The 25,754-nt window shown below is 42.5% G+C and overlaps 1 protein-coding gene across 6 annotated transcripts in view; it reads left to right on the forward strand.

Annotated features, from left to right (window-relative positions):
- Positions 1 to 25,754, forward strand: part of LOC128875378 (teneurin-a) — a 770,168-nt gene that overhangs the window by 699,595 nt on the left and 44,819 nt on the right. For all 6 annotated transcript variants that reach the window (XM_054120900.1, XM_054120902.1, XM_054120903.1 and 3 more), the window contains one exon: positions 22,349 to 22,629. In XM_054120900.1, the coding sequence (XP_053976875.1) occupies positions 22,349 to 22,629 (281 nt within the window). The remainder of the gene's footprint in view (positions 1 to 22,348; positions 22,630 to 25,754) is intronic.

Consider the following 25,754-nt stretch of genomic DNA (forward strand, 5'->3'; position numbering starts at 1 on the left):
TTAGAGAAAACACACCGGCCCTTTCGAAGCATTTCTCGGCTCGTCGGCTCGGCGCCTCTCTTCCCTGTCCACCCGTCACCCGACGACAGTGTCGCACTCAAAATAATGACGGTTCCCGCGCTTCGATGCCACGGCCATTCGACCCTCTATTCCTTCACACACACCAACACACACCCACACACCAACGCCGCAACCGAGGTTATCGTGTTTAGTTCAGGCTGACCAGAATTGTTTGCATTAAACTCAAGGTATGTTTGTGAGTTCCTTATAACTCTTCGTGATTGGGTTCCATCCAGGTAAAGTTTTGGGTGGTTACTCTCTGCATCGTCTGACGAAAAGAATAATTTTCAATATTATTTCAATATTAACCATGCAATATTATTATTGAACAATATTAGAGTTTTTTATTAAGGAATGGACGTGGAAGTCTATTTATAAATGGTAGAATTTTGCCAAGGAACAATAAGGAACATAAGTAAAAATTGTAATATAAATAGATGGTCGCCCTTGGACTGACACCCAGTGCCCTCCGACCTTTCCTCCCCTTCGCACAAATCGTTGGATCCGCGCGAAGACTCACAGCGTCACCTCCCAAGATTTTTCTTCATTACGTCACGGTCCGACCGTCCAAGGGAAATTGAGTTTCATGGATCCAGAGGGCGGAAACGGAGGAAGGAAGGGCGGAGACGTGGTAAATTGCCCATGGACATTCAATTGTCCTGCCCGCAAGTTTTCGAGTCATTTGGTTGCGTAAAGGCAATCGTTCTGAATGCTGGCCGGATTTAACAGTCAGTTAATGGCTGCTATTGCGGAGACGCTTGCGTAATGGATAGATGTATCGCATAAAATCTGCCACTATGAGCCTACGAAGGGACACTTTTACTTTGTGGCTACAGAGGTAGAAACAGCGACGAATTTTAATCTATCTAACCGTTTCTGACGTTAAAATTCTGATCAAACTTGGGTATCAATGTCAGGCCTTGATTGCAGGTGTCTAGTAACTGAGACATTATAATGTAGGAATTAATATAGAAGTTGAGGAAGATAATATACAAGTTGCATATAAAAATAGGTTAGGTTCAATGAAATATATATGTGAAATCCTGAAACATGGTTAAATAATTAAAAAGAAACAAAAATAATATGCGTTACGCTCCGTATAATAGGCTGAAGGAGAATGAGATAATGGTAAGACACACTACGCGTACCGTTACGGCTATGCATACGACAGGGAGGCAACCAGTTTCTCAATCAGATATCTAGACATTGTTTACAAACACGCGCTGTGCATCACTCGATGGATTGTAACTTAGTTTGTAAATAATTAAAAAGAAAGAAAACTGGTATTATGAAACGAACTAAATGTCACGTGGATGTCAACATATTGAACCTCGATGGATTCATTTTTTTATAAGCTATTAGACTGTATAGTGAAAATACGCAGTCCCTGTCGTATGCATAGCTGTAACAACACGCGTAGTATGTCTGACCATTATCTCATTCTCCTTCAGCCCATTGCACGGAGCGTAACGCACGGGATTTTTGTTTCTTTTTAATTATTTAACCATGGTTCCAGGACTCTGACCGTTCTGAAACTTTTACATGTGTCCGCTAAATAACCGATCCTCATTCCTGATTTTTTTTTTTTGGTAGGTGTCACTCACAGGGTTGTTTGCAATTACCACCCGCAGAAAATAAATTATTTATTTTCTATCCTTAATAATTAATGAAAAATACCCTGAAAAAATACATGAGATGCCGTTTGTAAGTACGAATATTTTCGTTGTTCAAAATGTAAATTTCCGAAATAGTAACCGAGAAAAAAAATAATAGAGTTAAAGGTGTTTACGTTCATATCACCCTTAAACGGGGCTAACGGTCTGAAACTTTGTGGGATGATGTTTTAGGTCAAAAGCATTGCACGACACATAATAGCAATAAAAATTAGGATGGATTGCCTAACCTTATCCTGCAAGACTCTCTGTATGAGGAACAAATTAGATTCAATGAAATTTGTACGAAAAATAGATTAGGTTCAATAAAATTTGTATGAGAAATCGATTAGGTTCCTCTTTCTAAGACATTGAAACTATTATTTCTACCGGTATTAAATTTATGAATCGATAAATTTTTATCCAACTCTCCACCATAAGGAAATAATATTTTAATTTAAATTTAATATTTAAAAATTACAATTTCCAAAATACGTTATGATAAGCATTATTTAAAATTATAAGTGTGAATATTAACAATTAATAAAGCAAAATATATATACTACAAACTCAACGACGAAGTTCCGACACAGATGATTTTATCTTTGCTTCAAAGCATTTATCTGAAGCCGTGTCTGTAAGTATATATAGTCGAATGGTCGAACAATGATCAAGAACGTTGATACGTCTCGAAGCCATCGCTAGGGGCGGTCGATGACGGCGCAAGGCGGAGGACAGGCTGAAAACGTCAAAGCCCCGGCTCGTTTTGTTTCTGCCTTTCCTGGGAACCGTACTTGACCGGCGGCTTCCCGGATTTCCAGGCTAATGGGACACTTAGAGGTTTTGGAAAAGGTTCTCGTTCGAGGAAATCGTGAATAAGGCGCGCGTTCTTCGGCTGCCTCTTTCGAGGAAAACGTGGTTACCGACGGAATAGCGTGCAGCGCGAATGGAAGTCATGAAATTCAAAGGGAATCGTTAAAATGAGATTTATCGCGGAATAGACATCGCTGGGAAAGAGTGGCACGATATGGAGAAGAGTTTTATCAACAGCCTTCCCCTGACGTTCCGCGTAACGGAAACAAACGTGTCTACTCGCGATATCAATTTATCTTGGTAAGATTTGGATGAAAGGGATCTTCGAACGTCCCTTAGAAGTTTGGTCGAAGGACGTCTGCTAGAAAAATTTGTCTAAATTAAAGGACAAGTTTGACATTCCCGTATAAAAGTTTCGTTATAAATATGAACATGTATAAATGGACTTTACATATGTATACATTTATGTAGGATTTGAGGTGATCGAGGGTGGCGAATACATTAGACACGTGAGAAACTTGCAAATACAATATAATTAATAATATAAAATTGAAAAGCTATGAAAGAAAGCTGACGAAACACGCCCATACGCACGACTGTTCCGACTACCTACAAAAAGTCCCAAGCTCTCGCACGCCGATTGCCTCGAACAAACGAAAAACGCGTCACAATACCTCGCGAAGGCGCCCGAAAAATCACCGATCGAAACATAACCTTCCTTCATTTATGATAAAAAATTTCATTGGAAACGTCAAACGTATCATTTAATTCAGTGTTACTCCCCGCGATTCCTCATCTATTTCTCGCGCGCGTACATCTTATTCACAAAATCGAAGACAGCGCACCGAAAAATAAAAGCTCATTTCGCCAATCCTTGATCCAAATGTTTATTCAAGAACACTCCCTCAAAACCTCTTCCCCAAAATTCGAACGTGCATACCCCTTGCAAATTCTACGACACCCTCTCGGTGTGACCGCGCACGGCCAAGCGAGTTACCACAAAGCGGAACGTGGCAACCTTAATCAGACCCCCGGAACTGTACCGAAATTCCCGTCTCCTTGTGGCGACGGTCTAGCGGGTAATCATCGCGGAACTAAATTTAAGTTTTCCCCCTCGACGCTGCGGACGGGGCCGGTCGAGCTAAGCTCGTAATCGCCAAGCGCAAAAATGGAGACGCGCCTCGTGGAATCCTACGAAGGACCAAGGGATGGATAGAACGTCGGAGGGCGCGGCCGGGGGGTAACGAGAAAACGAAGAAAACCGAAAGAGACGAACAAAAAGCGTCGTGAAGAGAAGATGGGTGGGTGGGGGGAGGGAGGGCGGTGGAAAAAGAAGGAGGGACGACGCAACCAGGTATTTTTGCATTATTGTCACGTGCGCAGTCTTATTACGGGCACACGTGGTGTAATATTCTCCCCCTCGATGTTCGCGTCGACTCGCGGCCTTCCTTTTCGTTGGCTGGTCGCGCGTCGTGTGTCTCGCATTGTTAGAATGCGACAGGCGGTGTTCATCCGCGACACCCAGAGGGGGATGATCGAATACTGGCGAAGTTTGCAGAGACTCGGCGCGGATGATACATCCCCCCGTCCCAACCCCCCGGGTCTGTCGATCCTTCGACGCGCCAACTTCCACGCCGTGAGAACACGGAGCCGTCACGGGGACCGTCTTTGTTCGCCATCGTCTTCTCGACTTGCCCTCCTATTGTTGGGACGCGTGAACGGTCGCTGGAAAATCTTACGGAAGCCGTAGCTCTAACATTTTCATGAAAAAGAAAATTATTCAATTTTATAGGATACATTCCGGAACCATGAAAATTTGATAATAGATCGATCGAGTCGGTTTGTGGGGTATTTACTGTTGGATTGGTAGCTGCTATTGGTGTTCAGAGGGGTGATCAAAACTGTAGCTCGTGTATAGTTCGGTGCTCAGGAGTTGGCGATGTAGTTCGATTGGCTGCCATGTAACGGCCAAAGCTACTGTGTAACGAAGATGACGAACGAGACGTATCGAGCAGGCATAACTGACAAGGGAAGGCTCAGAAGTGATACTCACCGATTGCAATGAAATTTGGTAGAGTGATAGATCTATATCTAGAATAAGCGTAACTATAACGTTAGCCACAGATGGCCAGCCATTTTTGAGAAAAATTAGTTTAAATGTGTAGTAAAAGACCATGCTAGTCACTATGCCGCTGACCTATACCGCTTGAAGTTGTGTTAGCAACAGGAATGCATCCCGCTATGGGCTTTTACTACATATTTAAACTAACTTTTTCGTAATAGAATTCGTAACAGAAGCTGATAGCAAACTGTTCCGATGTATAATAGTCTCGCCTGATTTGATAGCTGCTGTCAACTTGTAGGCGAACTCGAGTTCTTATAAAATTCTGTATCATAATATCGCATTAGAAACTAATCACGAACTACTTACAGGCGTATTGCAAGGTACGCAAACCTAGAAAGACTAACGATACCCAAAAGGTGCATGTATATAGAGGCGCCGAAGAGGCCAACAATAAGACATTTGGAGCAGCAGTGTAATCACCCCATCGCGTGGGTGGCCTCTTTCCGCTAGGGTAGTTCCCTTCAGGATCGTCCGTGTTCCGTAATAACATCTTCCATCGGATGACGGCTTTTTTTTCCATCGTGCCGCGGCCTCGTTTGTCCCTACCGCGTGCCGTGAACAGGAGTCGCGAACGTGATCGGGTTCGACAAAATGGGCGCGTATCGAGCCTGACGATCGACCGCCGCGAGGAGCCACTGGGTTAAACCTCGAGCTGATGATCGTATCGAGTCCTCTACCATAAGTAATGGAAGTTTGAGGGGGATGTATTGAGAGTCACTAGTGGACGAAATCAAACTGTTAGGTTCAACGAATTGGCTTGGATATTCAATTCGAATTTATGACGTATGACGCCAGACAGGGATCGTCGAGGAAGCGGGGGAGTTCGTGGGCGTCTGGAACGCTGTAGGAATCGTGTCTCTCAAACTCTGTTTTTCTCGGTGCCTAGATGACTAAGAATAGTGTTAAAGAAAATAGCACTCGTGCTACTGTTTTTGTACTCTCCGATATTTCTTTCACATGTTTCTGTGCAACATATTGGAGTGAGTATAAAAAATCCAATTTTTGACATACGCCTACCACAAATTGCTCAACGCTTTAGCGATACTCGAGCGTGTGTAAAATGGAGTATCACGCGAATTGCCTGGAGAAAATATCCACCAAAGGGTCGGCGCATGCTATCCTATTCTCTTCACGCAAACCACAGGCCCTTGTGCCTCTCCAACGATGAGGTTAGCTGGCATTGCAGGATTCATGCCTGGCGTGTTTCACTGTCGGGAAAGTGGCCTTGAGAGGCCAGCTGACCCGAAGCACTACAACCGTAGGTACTCTAACTTCTCCAACATCCCCCTACAACGCTATAGTACGTCAATTCTAACTCAAAATTAGCTCTTAGTCCCCGTTTCTCATTTTTTACTGGAATTTACTCTTACTGGCACCTGCCAACATTGTTTCTATCATGGTCTTTATCATTGCAACTATCAAGGTAACCTTCGTATATCTAGCGAGTTTGGTAACCAAGGACACGTAGCGTGCTCTGGAGCCAACGGGGCACACCAAAACTTTCTCTCGCGTCGGGAAAAATATTGCATTCGTCTTCCAATGGTACCCTTGCCGCACGGTGTCTCTTATTTTGCTTCTTTATTGCGGCCGATCAGAATTGAATAATGCAATGGACGTTCTTCATCGGAAAGTGTGTCGGTTCTCGTGTGCGATCACGTACAGTCGGCTCAGAAATACCGTTCTATCGCTATGGATGCAGGAAACGTGCCTGCAAGGAAGATCTGTCCTGCAGAGTTGCGCAGAATTTCAGCCGAATAACGAATGACGAATAAATGCTCGACAGAGAGGTTCATTTGCAACGTTCGATTGGACAGTTAATTAATTTAGTTTCTATTTATTTAAAGTGAAATATAATTTCATTTTACAATTTAAGTTGACAGTTTTTATCGAGCATACGATGGAAGCAGTTTACTTTTTATTTGTTAATACCATTAAGTTGATTTCTTTTTATTTATGCGTATTGAAAAGGACAAATATTTTGCCGCAGGATGTGCGTACACATATATAGCTGTGAACCATATATGTACGCGGTGTCCCTACAAGTTCACAGACGACGGACTTCGTGATTTGTTTCGCCGATAGTTTTAAGCAAGATTTATGTCCTTCCGCGGCGGGGAAGCTGCAACTTTTCCGTAAGACGAGAGAATCGAGGAATGAAGAGGAAAATGGAATGGCTTTGCATATTACGGAGATTTCGGAAATCCCATAGAAAATCCCATACTATTCACGATACTGAGTGCAAAAATGATCGAAGTTCAATACTTAGAGTGAATGGCTGTTAAAAGTCAGCAATCCCTTCGCAATAACGTTGAAAACGAATTGTTTGTCTTTTTCTGCATTGAACCAGTATTTCATCCACCGCGTTAAGAGCTTTCTTCGACGGTATTATACTGAGAGAACGCACAAGTCGTGCAAACCATCTTTTTTCAGTCCGCGAATGAAATTGGCATTTCAGATACGAAGCAACTGCTCTGAAAATCACGATTCCTCGTTTCGAGGCGTGGAAACGAGCGAGCGATCGAGGACAGCTTTTCGTTTTACCACGGCGGCGCAATCTAGCGGCATGGCTGCCAAATCGACTCGTCGATTCGGCCGCGAAATCTCGTTGCTTCTACTGGCTGCACCGTGTGATCAGGAGCGCGGTTTACGGGGATTAATAAAACGAATTGTAATGCACGCGACGACCGTGATTTTCATGCGAAATTTCACGGACGTGATATTACGTTCCTAAATACCATTGCAAGCTCTGGAAATCTCTTATTCGAATACAATAATAGGAATATGATTTTATTTCATGAGGGCTGTAAAAAGTGCAAGGGCAACGATTGTATAGATTCACTGTGATTATCTACACCTACTATTCAGTATTTCATATATTTTCATATATTTCATATACTTAATACAGAAAATGGGTGATAAGGAATATATTATTGAATAAGATTACAGGTGCAGATTTTATTACCACAGATACGCAGCAAAATGTGAAAATTAAGGAAACGAGAAAAATCGTCAACTTTGAAGTGCTATATCTTAGAAAATAATCGTTATATTTGGAAAACACAAATAGTTTTTGTTGCAGTGTTACATATATAATGAATACATTATGCCAGTTTCATAAATACCAAGTTTCATGAAAATCAAATAACTTTTTAATATACATGTAGTCCATATTGGATCCGACATTTTTAAGTGTGCAATGATGACATCAGATTCGTATTTTGCCCCTCGAATAACTCAACGATACCGAGTTTCACGAAGATCCGAAAAATCTTTCTAATTTTGCCGCATTTATGGCCATCCGGACCGCTGCGTGACGATTCACCAGACTCTATCTTAGGTAAATTGTGCAATTCAACTACCATTCTCGTCAATTACCGATACTTTCCACCGAACGGTGAACAGAAAATTCCCTCGTCAAAGTAACATTACACTTCCAATCTGGTCGCGCACGTGCGTCCAATGAAAAGGACACGTTCCCTGTTTAAGGAGCGCGGGAATACAGTATGAAATAGCAACAGACGAGGCGGGGAGATTACGCATTCACCATCCACGCATTAAATCCGTCGTGACGAGCAAAGATTGGATTTTCGTTGGGAACACAGCGTCGCTCGTGAAAGGGAGAGCGATTCCTCTCACGTGCCGCACGATTTTATCTCACCCTGTGGCGAGAGGAGATGCACGACGTGATTTCGCAGTCGCGGATCGCTTGCCCGGGGAATGATTTCGACGGTGGGAGGCTAATGCATCTCTGCGCAGAGACTTCGCGAAGTTCTCGCCTCGTGGTTGGTCCACGATACAACAAGCGGAACTCGTTATCAGCTATCGCGGAATTGTGCTGGCCGACCGATTCATTACCTACGCTCGCGATCGCTGATGACGAAGGTCGTCCCTCAGTGTTTGCATACATTTGCATGGAGGGTTCCCCGTCAAAAAGAATCACCCCGTGCTCGTTGAAGGTAATTGTAATTAGCCTGGGAGCTCCTGTCATCGTCCGCATTAGATTGCGAATCGAACGGCTAGACATATAAATATTATTCCCAGATAAAAACGTTCGATAAAAATATTCAATATATGTAGGCTGTTCTATAATTGATGGTACACGCGAGTAGGGGGTGATTCTACGTGAAAAATTGAATCGAAACTGTAGCATAAAATTTGTTCATGTGGCGCTTTATTTTCGAAAAAAAATAAGTTTGAAAATTTGTCGAGCACCCGTATACTTGATTATCGTATTTAATTAATGGAAAATGGTCCTCTTGTAATTCGAAAAAATTTAATTTTCCAATCACACGTTCCAAGAGAGCATACGATACTTCTAAAAACAAAATGTCTTCATTACTTCGATGATACCACAGAGTGTAGGTTGAGAATTTAGAAGGGTGGGATTTGGACGTGTTCACGACGGCATATATAAATCCAAAATGCCATAAATCTCCGGAAGAAGTACTCGACGGAATACAATGAGCCTCGACATGTTCTTTACGACGTTCTTCGTTGGAATATGCCAGCAACGGGACTCGACGTATCGGTGACTCCGATTTCTGCGTACCGTTGCCAGCTGGTATCCTCTTAACGCGACGCCGGATAGCAATAAACCACGGAAAGCCGGTACAGGGCGCAGAAGAGAAGACAGGATTTACGCAGGATTGTGTTACCAGGCGCGCGCAGCAGCTGGCTCTTGCCTGGTGTCACGTTTTATAACGTTGCGACTGACATTAGCCGCGTCCGCTCTCGTGTTCAACCGTTGGAGACACGAGACCGCGGTACCCATTTAAACATTCATCTGCCTTCGCTCCGTTAATAAGAGCCACCAGCTCCCTTAGACCGAGTCGACGCGTCGCGTCGATTCCTCGAACGACGAAGCCTACACGGCGAGTTTTCGGAAGAGACGCCCCCGAGTTCCCTTTCAGTGCCGTCTCGGTATCATTTGGGCAGCGACGATTGAAACGTCAATGCAGAAACGGTCTCGGAACCTGCAAAAAGGGAGGAAGATGTCGACAAACTCGAAAACATGATACGTCTACTGGTTGAGAAGCTAGTTGATATAGGAGATGGGTTTTCATGGCGATAGGAGGTGGAACGGTGATGACTTGGTGGTCTAGATCTTCCACACCATAGACATGTAAAAATATAGACCAAGCATAAACTGCTACTATAGGTAAGAAGCGGTCTGATATTCGGAGTGTGGAAGGCACCCGTCTAACGTCGATTTATTCCGGCAAAACTCGGCAGTATTCGGCTCACATTTCACATGTACACATACCGTACTGTGCGAATGTGTCAAAGACATATGAAGATATAGTCCGAACCTTTGTACGAGGGGTAACTGATAATCAGTGATCCTCAATCTATTTTTTCTAAAAATTCAAACTAATATCAACCATCCCGTAACATTATTTTGGTTATTTAATATATTCTTGTATGTGCATAATAATAAATAACGAAAATAGTGTTACAGAATGGTTAATATTAGTTTCAATTTATTAGAAAACAAAACAGATTGAAAATGACTGATTGTAATTAAAAGGCTCTAAGCTTATCCCTTGAGTAATTGCAATCAATGTAAACTACGAGAGATCTCGCAGTTGGCAATGAATGGGTTAAAAATTGTTACCTGCAAGAGTTTTCCTGAATGAAGTTACTCATGAATCAACGTAACATACTCCATTACCTCAGATATTAAAATCCAATACATAGTAGTTCCGACCTCTGTTGATCTACATCATAAAAAATATTTCGCTGAAAGGTCAAGTTGAAGTGTCAAGATCATCCAACGTAAATCAAGCAATACTTGGTAAAAATGGTCTTCCAACCTCTGAAAACTAAAATTTATAGATGCCGAAGAGTCAAGTGCTACGAGGCTGGGGAGTTGGAGAACATGGGGGACGCTCGCTTATCAAGACAATTGATGGAATGATGACGTTTTATTGCACTATTTGGACGGACTTCTAAGTTGTGGAGAGTTCACAGCAAAGCTTGAACATCCCATCGGTACAAGGACAATACAATTCTCTTTTTATGAATACGCAACGCACATGTAAATCAATGCGATGATGAGTTTCAGTGTGGCTTTAAAGAGACTCAATGCTCAAGCATTTTCAAACATATTTCCGGCTCCCTATTCCATCCCACCACCGTCTACACTAATCTCGTCGGATGACCTGAATCAGTGCGCTCAAGATTAGTCCAGATCCACCAACACAGACAACCCTATACAGACCAACGTACAGATCAAAGTCGACGATACAGTTTCGCGGTCAGGTGTTGTCATCTGCGTTCCGAGGACCAATCAACATTCACCCCGTACACGTGACCGGAAAATCCTTTCAACGCGCGTTTCCTCGTTACCTAGGGAGATTGATATTCAAAGAGGAACGCTGGGAATGAGATTCTCGGCGCGCGGGGGGTTAACGCTCATAAACTACGTAGGTCATCGAACGGCGAGAGCCTGGGAGGATCCTCGCGCCTTTAAAATCGCGATAACGTCGTCCTTTCGTTCCCCAAGGCGTCGCCTTGAATATTCAGCGGTATCGCGCCTATTATTAGCAAGCGCGCCCTTAAGAGCCCCTTAAAAGAAGAGACACGGGGTGGTTTGCGTGGGTGGTGGTATTCGCGGGTTACGGTACAAGACAGCGACTACAACGACGCCTGGTAATCGGACGATTAAAATTATAATCTCGGCGTAATCGCGCCGTTGTATTACGGCAGGCTCGCTTCTAATTAATATTAAAACAGTGAAATTAATAATTAGCGGGAACTGGCGCGTTAAAAGCACTCGCTCTCGAGCGCGTCACCCTCGTCCCCGTTCCCTCGTTCTTTTTGCGCGTTGGACGCAACCCGACGCAATATTCTGCAATTGGAAGCTAGCGATTTCGTCAGATACAAGCTTTCAAGTATTTTGGAAGTGTAAAGAGTAACGATCTGAAAATTAGAAATAATTCGTCTAGTCTTGCTATGTTGATAGATTTTATGTAGGGATATTTATTAGATATCCCTTAAAATGACTCGATGTTTTGTTCCCTCGTATCTTGGGACCTTTTTAGAATGTTTCGTGGGGTCAATAACTGTTCAACGCTTAATGCACGCTTAGCTTTACGAGCGAAACGCGATCAGCCACAGTCTCCAACGCGATAATTACGCTTCCTACAGTATGTTCAACGTGGTTGTCGCGCCAGCGCGATTAATTGCGAGTCTTCGGGTCGTTTCAAGGTTTACGGTCGCCTCGACAACCAGCCCCGAGGTTCAGAGTTCGCCGAGGAACTATCGGCGCCGTAGATGAGCGATTAAAATTTTAATCAGTTCGACGGTGTTACGTAATGGCAGTCGGAGGGGCTGCTGCTCCTTTGTTAGTTCTTTTATTAATTATTTTTATCACTTGACTCTTCAGCTTTCTCGAATTAAATATACTGAGTAAAATGTCAGGTTTGGTTTGTTTTATGAACATGGCACCTGTTGGGTACAAACTTTGATTATTTAAGGGATTAAGACCAATATCTGTAACAAAACATTTAACACTATACATACCATGACAGGTGAAATGATCGTTTCCAAACTTTTGTGTACGGTTCTTATACACAATATACAAACTGTGAACAATTGTTTCACGAATTATTGAATTTAGTACGTTGTGAAATATTTTTGCATACAATTGAGAAAAATGTTCTTTCTTTGATAATAATAGAACTAGTGTTAACACATTCGTGACCGGCAGGTGTTTTACGTTTCTGATGGTGCGTTTACACGCTCAAGGTATTTGCACAAGCCAATTTGTGCAAATGAACTCAATGAAATATTGCCGTTCACACGCTCAGTTCGGTTTGCACAATTGTGAAGTGAGGAACACCGAAAATTGTAGTTTGTTGTGTCCGAAATGGAAAATCTGGACGTAGAACTAATTCTTGCAACGGGTGCAGTATGCATTATAAAGAAGAAGATGAAATTGATGGCTAAAAGGAAACTGTGTAAACCATGGTTGCTACAAAGGGATTTCCTTTCCTCATACCAATTTAATAGCTCAATTACGCAGCGAGCCTGACGATTTTCGCAACTATTTGCGTATGGACGAAGCCACATGCATTTGCTAAATTTAAGTACACCAATGATTTCAAGAGCAAACACCGTTATGAGACGTGCAATTACCCGTATATTTGTATCATTAGGGCGAAGATAAAAATTACAAAATATATTTTGAAATATCAATGTTGTAAATATTGCATACGTAGTGTGTAAAATAAACAGATCAGTAGTCACGAATGTGTTAATGAATGTAGGCTACCGAAAACGTGAATGTAAAGCACATCGATGAATACAAAAGAACAATTTCTTTTCCTTAGAATCTTATAACGTAACATTTATTCTTACATCTGAAAATCTCGTTACTATTTCACGATCGATTAACCATTACTCACGAACACGACACTCCGTGTGCCAAGTTTCCTCAAAATTGTATCCAACCAATTGGCTCCTCGTTCCTCGACGTTCCTTATTAGCATTCTTCCAGTACAACTGTTACACGCCGTCTCTCCTGTCTCCGAACTTGTCTTGGACTCCCGCTGGATAAATTTCATTTAACAAACACCGTTCGCCCGGAAGGCCAGCGTCTTCTCACCTTTTTCCAGCAAGCGAACGGACTTCGTTACGCGCGACGCGCGAGAGGTCATAATTTCTTTTTTTTTCCTCACCTAGAAGTACGATTCAATTTCAGACGACCCCCGCGTCGAGTTACGGATCCCGCTGTCGCTTTATCTTTCTTTCAGACAGGGGTATCGGATTTTTATTAGAATTCTTTGTACGCATCTCGCCTTTCCGCCTCGCGATCACCCGCGCCTTCCTCCGTGCTTTCCCGTAGCCGTCGTGTCTCCCTGGGGATCAGATGAACCGTGTCCGTAACAAACGTCCCCGTTTTTCGCTCTTTACCCTCGCAAGAAAGCTTCTGTAAGAGGAGCCCTGGACCTATCTGATCGGCTGAACGCTTACGTTCCCGTCCACTTACATCCTTTACGCTGTTTGATACCGCTGGAAATCTTTGCATCTCTAAATCTGCAACGGATGTGGGATGTTTAAAGTGAATTTTGAACAACGCTGCGATAGAAAAAGGTCAGATATGTAAAGAGGGGATAATTATATCGCAATCTGTAACTAGAAATTTACACGAGCTGCAAATTTAGAAGAGCTCTGCAACCTTCGTTCGGACGATCGGTTTTCTCGTACGGTATTCCCCGATCGTGGCACTCTTCGGGGTTAGGCGAAGCGCGCGGAAGAGCATAAGCCAGGAACAGACGAGTCTTAACGAAGTGGCCTCCCCCTACCTCCCTCCTTCTTCCCTCTGATAGAAAAGAACGTTTGATGTCCGACCACGGTTCAGAGCCTATACGCTTGTTATCGAGCGTTTCGAGCAACGACGCGTTCGTTACATCATAATTGGATCACACGCTCGTCCCTAGCTCCTGGCTAGGTCCAATCTTCCACTCAGACAACACTCGACTCAATATGTGACAGCAATGCCACCGGCAATTACCTTTTTAACTTCCAATATATCAGAGACAGCCGGTCAATTCGCTTAATCGGCGTAGGTGTTGCGCAGCGAGGACGACCACAGGCCAGGGGCTGGGCACATTTCGTGGCACACGGGCGTACAACGCGAATGCGAGCCACCTGAAACGTCGAACGTGCCTCGAATTAGAATAACGCGGCTCCCTGCGGAACGGAGAGGGAACCGGGAGGGGTTGCTGGCGCGAAACGTTGTTGCGAGGGCGGGAATTTTATCGGTCCCACCCGAGGGATTTCTCGACTGGAATTGTTTGAACGTAGTGTTTCATCCCGAGACTTCTGTGACTCGGAAGACACTCGGTGCACTTTGCCAGCGCGAATTCTGTTATTGTCGCGGGGTTGGATTTTGTAATAGCATTCCAGACGAAGCCCGCTCCACGACGTTTGCGTTGCTCTTCGAGATGTTTTCGCCATTTTGATCCTACGGTGAGCACGTTGTTGTTTCTATTTGCCAGGGTGCGAAACGGTATTTTGGAGCTAATAGTTTTCAAGATATCGAGTCAACGAAATTTTAGAATTATCTTTGAAGTGTCGTTTCATCTATTGGCTTGATTCATAAATAACTTTTGTTTAGTGACGTAGAATTTATTTTTGAATACATTGTTAGATAATGAATTTTAAACGATTTTATAGGCATCATTGTTGATTATTACTTGTTCGTATGTAACAGACAAATTCAAAATTGTTACCTGCAGGGGATTGCATAATTATTTATTATTTGTAGTAGAAGTTACTTATGAATGAACCTAACGTATCCCATTGTCCCAGACATTAAGATTGAGTATATAGTAGGGTGTCCAGAAAGTAATGTCATTTCTGCGATTGTCAATACTTGTTTATCATTTATCAGCTCATTGTGTATTAATTGATTTTTATGAATCTGGCATTGAAAATGTGCACACTAAATAACAAAAAGTTGTTGGTAACGAGGGCGGTTACATAGTTAATTAAAAATAAAAACTTGTTATAAATTTATTTATTTAAATTTAATGTAAAAGAAACGACATTACTTTCTGGGCCCCCTAATAGTTGATGTATATTATAAAAACTGTTCCATTGAAGCGCAAAGTTCAGATAAGATAATCAATCAACGTAAAACAAGGTTAATCAAGGTCAAGCAGCAATACTTCACCCCCACATCGTCTTTAGTCATCCATCTAAAACTTACTTCCAAGAAAAATAGATATATCAGACCGTGTTCCCCTTGAAAGCAAAAGAAAAATTTATGCGAAGGATCTTTGACTATCTCCAAAAGTAAATGAATTATTCAGGTGGCCTGTCTCAAGTGGCTCACCCTATACATCGATAGTCTCCAACCCGTTCCCCGTGGGGATGAATTTAATCGCCCGTGATCGCTTAAAGTGGCAGAAAGAGAAATTAAATTTATCGAGCATTTTATTTTCTCTCCATTTGTAAACTCTCGTATTGAAAATGCGTTCAGCTGAAGTGAAGAATACTTTCGAAAAGACGGCTCGTCTTCTGAATTACAGATTCCTCTCTTTGAAGTAATCTCACGTCAAGAGGCACATTAAATTGTAACAACTTGCATTTATTATTACAATATATTAATGTAATAATATTTAATTTATCATCAGAGTCAATAAATAATATGTACTTTTGTTTGTACTCCTCTGGCACGATGAATATTAATACTTGCGGCGGATTATACTAAATCCGTAGCAAATTATTATTGTAAAATTTATTTGAGACTTTACAGGTACACATACGCAACTCTTATCCTGATCGACGCAGTGTATTGATTAACCAACAGTTGCAATCCAAACTTTTGCACACTTTCACGTATACGTGTTTGTAAATAACAAATACCGTAACGTACTTATATTATTTACGTAACCGTTAATTTGCAACTGTCGGCGAATCAATGCACGGCTCGGACAGGATTAAATTTATCTTGGAGCTGATAGCTTCAAAATATTCAGTCACCAAAACCTTGGAACAATGTTTGAAGTGCTGTTTCATCTATCCCATTGGATCCTTTATATCAAGACGTAACGTGACAGGAATTTTTATCATTTATAAATTTAAATGTAATATACGCGGTGTACCAATAATTATCGGTAGAATCTCGGCATTAGTCGAAGGCATAAGCCGGCATCAAAATAATGGAAACGCAAACGTGGACGACGGAGGCGCTGCACATGCACCCCGAACCGTGGAACCATCGGTGGGGCTAACCTAATCCATCGTATCGATTAGGAAATATAACCCAATTTCGGCTAACTGATTTACTCGCGCAAACGGATTAACCCGGCTTGAAGAGGGGCCACGGCGTTAACGCGCCGAATTCCTGCTTACTCCGTTCTTCCTTCGTGCACCTCCGCCGCTTTTCTCTCTCGATCTCTTCTCTAGCCGTTCATCTTGTTTTCAGCTACTCCCCTCGGTTCATTTGTCCGTTACGTGCAATCAGGAATCCGGTTGTACGAAGTGAAACACGGTGTACGGCTGTCTGAAGGTTCTTAACCTAAGCTGTATTTATTTGTCTCTGTCGGAGAAAATTCGCCGCGTCTCCCGCGTTCGCAATCTCATTAAAGCTTTATCCACGACGCCTGGGGAGTTGATTAGTGCTGCGCGTAACGGAATTGCGTTTCCGACGACAATTAAACGCTCGGGGAAAGAGGCGTCGCGACGAGCCTCACTCCCTGCGATCGCCCTGGCCGATGAAATTGGAAACGTGGCCATCGCTGGCCACGGTCTAAGTTTCCCGCGTCGAGGATGGTGTCGTTAATAATTTGGGTGGTTGAAACATTTGTTTAAATGTTTTAGCTGTAGGTAGGTATAAAGACGTAACTTAATTTTAATTTCTAAAAATATTTTATTATACAAACTTTAGCTTAGACCGTGATGGACATTACTTTCCACGTTTCTTACTGTTCGGGCCTGCTGTTTCGAACGTAGACCATTGCTTTCGGTTTCAACAGGCAGAATCAAACACCCCAACAATAGGACTGCTTTTATGACTTGTCACTCAAAACGAGACTTTTCCGCTGAAAATCAGTAAATTTCGAAGCGTTCTATCTTGAAAGCTAATGAAAAAATAAATTCCTCTTGAAAAGCACTATCGCATGATCTACAAAAAAAAAAATATAGTTCCATTCAAAAAACGAAACTTCACCGACATATCATTTAAATTAATAACATAAAGAAAATTTCCTTTACGGCACAATACAGATCCCATTTTAAGCCTGCAATTTACCTGTGAACACTTTTTTCGTAGGTTTCATTGGTTATCTATAATAGCTAGACTGCAAGTGAAAATATGAGAAAATGTACGAGAATGTGCGTAAATGCAAAGATGCATAAAGTATCGACAATAAAATGTATGTTACACTGTTTACAAAATGAGACATACTTTCACTTAAGTCTCAATTCTCTGAATCTGTAACAATCTGTACAATTATCGCCAAAGAATGATTGCCTTTTTCGAAATTAAAATTCAAGTACTAGAGAATATTCCAATATTCAACTTTGAAACGTTTTAAATGGGAAATGTATTAGTAATCCCTCCAGGCTCTTACTTGCAACTCATCTAATCTAAAAATTCCCAGACAACTCGTTCGGAAGATCCTGGCGACCACGCAGATAAAATATGCGCTGATTTAGGTTGCATCGAGACGTATTTTACGATAAATTCCGATACAAAGGGTCAGACGAGATCTGAGTCGAGACTCAAACATCGAGTGAGATGTCACTGGCCGTCGTCCAATTTTTAAGCTCCCCATTATTTCACCATTAAAGCTCTTTCGCTGGGGCGTTTTTCCAGGGCGAATGGGGACCGCCGATACTTTTAGTAAATTAATTTTCTGCCACCGTCTGTTCTCAACTTAATGATCCCAAAGAAAAAGCAATATTTATCGCGCCGGTATTCCTTTCCCCGTTTCTTCTTGCTCTCGACGGGCTAAGCAACGACGCTCGGGACTTTTGCCAGCGATATTTTCTTTTTCTCCTCGTCCACCACCCTCCCTTTCGTCTCTCTCTCTCTCTCTCTCTCTCTCTCTCTCTCTCTCTCTCTCTCTTTCTTACTCTGTTCATCGTCGTTCCTTTTTTATTTCGTCTCTTTGCGTCGTGTCTGATTGCTTCCTGCCCGAGGAAATATGAGCGGACGTTTATAGGATCGCGAAGCGCCGAGAGCGAGCGCGATTATTTATGGTATTTGTCGAGCGTTGTTAAATAACTTATACGTTACGCGAGCAAGGTGAGACATCTTAATGATCCCCTCGCTGGACACGAAGAATCTTACCGTCTGCAAAATACAGCAAGGAATCGTCTCTTTTAGCATCCTAAAGGACAAAATTTAAGTGGATCATTTGAACACAGAAACCAAGGCAATCTTCATCTGTAAATTAACCCTTTGCACTTGAGGCCTTTTTTTCTGGCATCTACCAGCAACTCGAGATGCTTTCTTAGCATTCTATTGTCACGAATGCTAAGCTTAGATTGACTTCTCGAATGAGATCTATAATTTGAGATTTAAAAATCAGGTCACCTTTGCCTCGACGAAAATCATTTTATTGACACTTCGAGTTCCAAAGAAATTAAACCTAAAGAAAACCTAGTGGCGACTGAGAGTCACCTCTCGAGTGCAAAGGGTTAACCCTTTGACCTACACGCTATCTCCCGATTCCTTGGGCCATAGTAAACAGGAATGTAGGAAGTCCGAACGTAGTACCACGAGTCGGACTCGTGCTCGTTGTGTATGGACCAAATTCCTTACCAAGAGTCTCACTCGTGTAGGCCAAATTTTGGTTGATTTTATATATTTATCATCCAATTCCTTTCCCAATTTTTCTATAAACGAACCTCAGTCACATCGACAACATATATTTTATCGAACGAAATTGGCCGAACCGTTCAAAAGTCGTAAATAATTTTCTAAATTTTTAAATCGTTTGTGTTTAAACGGTTGGTAGGTCAAATACCGAAGACTAATATTTAACGCGAGGTCAGGTATATAATTTTGGAGAGACATTTGGACATTTATATTAGTTTCCCTAGCGGGCCAAAGCATCGAATCTTAAAGATTAAATGTTACTCGCCTTCCGAAGCACCCCCGAATCAACGAATCCTCGAGTGGAACTCGAGTCGCCCCTGTTCCTCGAGTTCCTCGCCTTCTCCCCCGATGAAACTGTGAAAGAAAACTACACCACCAAAATTTACAAAAGCAACTCGTTTCGCAGCCGCCTTAGCCACCCCTCGACCCCCCCCCCCCCTCTCGAGGTGGCTCCGATCGGCGTTCACGTTTCCCTCGATTAAAAAGGCAGCCCCTCCGCTCCAATTCGAGCCGTTTCCAGGCCGCGTAATTCCTCCGTTGGTCCAACACCTGCCCCGCAGTCTACCGGAATCTTAAGCGGAAAATTCAATATTGGCGCACGGGTATTGTCGAGCGTTCGTGCACCGGTTTCCTCTTAGCTTAGCTGCTTTAGCCAGCTCCCATCCTACCTGCCAGTGGCAATCGTCGTCGCGTTATTCTTCCATGGGATTTCGACGAGCCACTGTTCTTATTACAACAATATTGTTATTAAAAATAAATCTATGGAATTTATTCAAAGCTCCTCGATTATCGAGGAACTCTGGAACTTCTGTTCTGGTACAAGTACGATAAATGATTGTAGACAAAAGTATTAATTGAGTGGCCCAGCACGATGTAACAAATCTTTTTTTCTTTTTTCTTTTTTTTTTTCTTTTTAATTGGGCGTGTGATTCCGAGCACAGCAGAGACTTGGTAAAGTCTCTGTTACTGAAATGGTTCGCAGAACCAACAACCTCGGCGAAAAACGAGTGCCGTTGTGTTTAGAGCCACATAAATCCATCCATCACATGAAAGGGCCTACCTTCCCCTATAATATTAAAAAAGAACCTTGTCGATATCACTATCAGTTTCCGAGAAAATAACTTGCAACACTTTATGCGATTCACCCTATATAATTAAAGCGTATATGTTATCTCGTGAAAATACTAAAATTATTTGGTAAAGTAATATCACTTAAATCTCGATATATTAAAATGTGATGTGAAAGTTACACGGCCCCATAGAGGGTTAAAAATACAAAGAACACAGCGACCAAACAATTTGCTCCACTCACGTCAACTTAACATGGTTCTACTTTCGTTCCACTATTCGTTCCTAAATCGTGCCGATCGCGACTACCTTCGACGGTTATAGACGAATGAGTCAATAGGATATTCTATAGGGACACGTTATTCTTGGATAATAGAAGGTTCGAATAGTAGATTGTATCGCTGATAGAGCATTCAGATAACGGGAGTTTCGGATGAAGAAGCAGCTTCGACTGTGTACCTATCCAGGCGTCACGTCGGATCCCTGTTTCGACGCTGGGCCCCTTTTCTGCATCCCCGCGGCGCCAGGGCTAGGGTACACTCCCGATACACAGGGGATGAAGATAAATATCGCCTGCGATGAAAATAAAATCCTTGACGTAGGTCCGACGGGGTGAGGCTTTAACCTGTCACCCGCGGCGAGAACGCTGGCCTCTCGAAAAGCGCGTCGACTCGTTCGATGCATGCGCCACCGCGTCCTAGAGGTTAATGGGAGCGATTTTTACGCGCTGTCTCGTTGTCGACCGTCTCCTCAACCTGCCACCACCTCTGCTTTTTTTCTACTTTTCTGGAGCACACCATTTTTTACTTCGTCAGTCGCTGCAGAGAGGGGACACGATTCTGGTGAATTACTGAATTCTTCCTGACGATACCTAATGCCTGAATTACTAGCAGCGCCCCGCGGTTTCACCCGCGTCGAATACTATTCTTATTCACGTATGTGCAGTAATTACTGCAGTGTTTATTCAAGTATGTAGTTAGATTGTTAAATGTAAACGTTAATGACGAATTCGGTACCGTATCATGAATGACCTAAAATTCATTTGTCTGTGAATTATTTTCATTTTTCATTATCTCCCAAACTATGCGACCAATAACATGCTGTATTGGGCAAATTTTATCTTCATGAAATTTCCTAGATGATAAAATGATTCGTTTTTATAAAGATTAATATACCATATCTAATAAGTACCCTTAAAGGTCACCTTATAATTTTTAAATTCATTTTTAACATAAAACACGTTATGTGGTTTAAATATTAAAGCTAGGTATATCGTGTCGTTGACTTTTTTTTAAATCTATCGATAACTAATATTTTTGTATTACATTATTTTCACGTATATCCAACCATTTGGTCAGCGTACGTCGATAAAGTCGCCAATCAATTTAAATCGAAAACGTATTTTTATCAAAAGAAAACATGAAGTAACATACTCAGGGATAGCTTTCTATTACTGGCAAAATTTTCAAAATCGTTTCAGTAGTTCCGGAGATTACCCTCACATACAAACAAACTTTATCTCTTTATGATATTATTGGGTTGCATTGAAAGCCGCTGTTTTTTTTCGTGTTTTTTGAGCATTTATTTCAATAGTAAAGTATATAAAAGTATCAATCGAAATATTTGCCCTCAAAAGCTACTACATTTTCCCACTTTTCTGGCAAAAGATGAATTCCGCGACGAAAGAACGGTTTATCTTTCGAACTTATCCATTCCGCAAACTAATTTCCAACTTCTTCGTAATTACGGAAATGTGCGTCTTCCAAACCATATTGCATTGATCCGACCAAATGATAATCACTTGGGTCTATAGATATATAGATACATGTAGATTGATATATGGATTAAAAGCATAAACGTCGAATAATATTTGTGCCAATACGCAACAGTATGTGTACGAGGATCGCAGGTCTTGTGATAATACGTACAGAAATAAATTGTATCGGGTTGTCCAGAAAATTCATGTCAATTTTTAAGAAAAATTCAAAGGCATATTTGATTTTAACACATATTTATCGAATTACACGAGTACCATTATGTTCCACAACCTTTCCACCTTTTAAGAGATGTGTACATGTTATTTGTGTTCAACCATTCCAATATATTCTGATCTGTACCACCAACCATAAATCGACACGGACTTTCCAGACAACCCAACAGGTCAAGAAACGAGTTAATTTCTGCGCCAGATATTTCAAACCTACACCTACTATTACCTCTACCAGCTATTAAAATGTTTCGAAAATCCAAGCTCTAACAAAATACTAATTGCTATCTGTTTCCTTGTTACAGACTTCCGCCGCCCCAGCAGCAGGTGACAGTGGGATCTCTGGGCGGTGGTTTGGGCGCTGGAGCTGGAAATGGTGGTACAGGCACGGTGGGTGCTCAAGGTCAAGCCATGGTAATGCCGGGCTTTCCGCTCCGTGCAGCGGCAGTGCCGCATTATTCGCCGTATTCGCCGTCACGTTTTCACATCGACAAACGCTGCCAGCACAGATGCTCCTGGAAATGTTTCTCAATCGCCCTGATCCTCCTGGCTGTTGCGCTGACAGCGATGCTGGCTTACTTCGCCAGTAAGTAAACACGACGTAATGCAGTATCTTAACAGATCGTGGCCCGTTGGGTGGCGGGAGGAGGGGGGGGGGGGGGCGGAAAAATGTCTCAAGTCTCGCGTAACGAGAGGGGCCCTCCAACGCTTTTTCTTTTGTCCTTGTACAGGGGTCGCGCTCGCCCCGAGTTGGGTAAACGAGTAATTTCGTTTTGTTTCGTTTACAATTGTGAATTCAGCTCGGCTTAGTTCGGCTCTAAATGGTTCTGCAATTAAACAGCGCAAATTGAATAACTTCGAGAACGTGGAAACGACGTTCTTGGTTACTTTGTTACGGTGTGACGATTGTTGGGGCCAGAGCCGTGGCTGGACAAAAGTTGCCGAGGATTTGGTCGCAATTATTTTCAACCGAGGACTTCGATAAAAGAAAAATTCCGATGAAAATGTACGACGCAGGCCGTGTAACGAGGAATAGAATTAGAAACGAGCTGAAAGGTTCGAGGGGGAAGTCCGCGAATGGGGTTAAGGATTATTTTAGTCGTCGATGCTAACAATAAGTGAAACGGCGACACATTATATGGCACATTATATTATCACTAGACTGCGGATCTTTGTGCAAAATAAAATCTTCGCGAACGTGCCTACAAAAATTGAACCTAAATAGGAATTTATTTTATTCTGCAAATATTATAACGTGGACTTTATTTTCAATCTGTTTTATATTTTTGCATATTGTTTGCATTTCGTAGTTTCCTGCACATTCAAATTTCCTATAAATGCATAAAGATCCGCGGTCTAATTATCACTAAACGTACCACGATCAGTCAAATGACCGTTCCCAAATTTTTTCTATATATGAATTATATACAATTGTTTCATTATTCAACTTAGTTCTAGGTGAAATATTTTTGCATTTAACTGAAAAGAGTGTCTCTAAGACTAGTCATTTGTCCCATCGCGATAGACGTAGTTACAAATGAACGTCGGGGGGTTTGGTGTTATATATCTGATCTTTGGTACTCGATAACTGGCATTAACTAAAAATTGACGGAAAGATCATGTGGATAATTCATTTCTACTTGGATCCCATAAGATCCGTCTACCCGTTAATCTACAATTTACGGTACAATAGCTCATTATTAACTTGCAGATTCGGTTAGGCGACGCGATTCGTGTTGTTGATTTGCCTAACTTACAACGTCTATCCACGAGTAGAAGCTCTCGACAGGGTTATCGCATTAATTTGATCGTGGCGTACTGTAATTTCCAATCTCCACCGTGCTCGACCAATTGCATGAATGAAACTTGCCCTTCCCATGAAACCTGTTCGTCTTATCATCTTAACTGAGTTTAGAAACGATAGCTCATATTCCGTTGAGTAACAGATGGCGAGATTCGAGAATGTCGGAGTAATTTACAAATAAGTGAAGCAATCGATTACTGATAAAAATAAAAATAAAATGAAGATTGAGATCGTTGTATTTTAACTATTCTTTCCTCGATCAGCAATTATCCCTGAAATTAATACTTCGTTGTTCAATTGAGCTCCATTCCCTTTTGCGCTCGGTTCGAGAAGATTCAGAGGTCTATTATCGCGAGGAAAGAAAGAGGAAACGCAATTTCGCCATACCCTGCACATCATCCGATACAGTGGCAACGGCGCGATCTTGTTGGAGGTTAATGCCCATCGCGGAATAGGAGGATCTTCCTCGGATCGACCTTGGAAGCTCCTGAAGATCCAAAATTTATTGCCAGTAAAACCTCTCTATCGAATCGTCCGTGTGTTTCAACGTCGCAGCTAGACGCTGCCAGACATCTTATTAACGGACAGAGGGTTGGTATCGATTCACGTGAACTCGCCCTTCCTACGAACACCCTCTCTCTTATCTCCTGGATCCTCTATCATTTCGTCCGCCGAATCGCATTAATTTTTCAGCGTGTTTAACCACGTGGGATGGCACTTCCTTTGTGTCGCCGAAATGCTTCGAAACGAGGGGTACGCAGCCCCCTGAGCATCGATTTTGACGACCTTGTCGTGGAATGACCGTCACGCTATCCTCCCAATGGATTCCTACGAAACGCCGTCGAAACTCTTCCTCGAACGCGCGTTCGACTGAAATATTTTTCACGGGACCCGAAAAACTATTGTTAAATTTGATAGACCGCGTCACTCGGAACACACCACACACCCACGTGCTCCTGTTTCGGTCGCCAGTGAGCAGGTGGACCACGTTTACGTTGTCTAGGGTAGAACAACTGAACTTTAAAGCTCAGAATCTTTGTGTTGGTGAGGTCTCCATGTTTGAAGGACTTAAGTTGAGGGACTTTGAGTTGAGAATCTTTGAGCTGAGGATCTTTGAGTTGAAAGTCTTTGGGCTGAGAGTCTTTGATTAGGAGATCTCCATGTTCAAAACATTACAGTTGGGGGACTTCGACTTGGGAATCTTTGAGTTTAAACTGGGGTGGTTTGAGTTGAGAGTCTTTGAGTTGAAGGTCTCCATGTTCAAAGTACTTAAGTTGAGGGACTTTAAATTAGGTATCTTTAAGCTCGGATGCTTTGAGTTGAATGTCTTTGAGTCGAAGGTGTTTGAGTTGAGCGTCACGCGATCCTCCCAATGCATTCCTACGCAGTGCCATCGAAGCTCTTCCTCGATCAGCGATATTTTCACCTCTCCCCCTAAACCGGATGGAGCCAACCGTGGCTAAACGAACCGTTGCTCTAGTAATGTTACGATGTAGCTGCTTCCCATCCAAGATCCGGACTTCCGTCGTTAAACGGTATTTAATTTGGCGGTGCACGGCCCGCGGGAGCATCTATGTCAACCGAGTTGGTCCCCTTCCTGGTGTTTACCCTCGTTCTCTCTATCCGCGCTTAGGAGATCGTCCCCGTCGCTGGATATTTCGCGGGTCGACGATTTTCACTGGAATTTCACGGCGGACAGGAGGGGGCAAAAAAAAGAAAGGGAAGGAACGCAACGCTCTGCGGTCTTTCCGTCGTCGGTCGTATTTCGTGGCTCGACGGTTTTGATGAAAATTTGATGTCGATGGGAGAGGAGAACGGGAGACGCTCGGTCGTTAGCCAGGACTCGATGGTTTTCAATGAAATTCAACCTTCAGAAGGAAAACTCTCGTAGGCGTGAGAGATTCCAA

The sequence above is a fragment of the Hylaeus volcanicus genome, chromosome 4, assembly GCF_026283585.1.
Source record: "Hylaeus volcanicus isolate JK05 chromosome 4, UHH_iyHylVolc1.0_haploid, whole genome shotgun sequence".
Classification (NCBI taxonomy): Eukaryota; Metazoa; Arthropoda; class Insecta; order Hymenoptera; family Colletidae; genus Hylaeus; species Hylaeus volcanicus.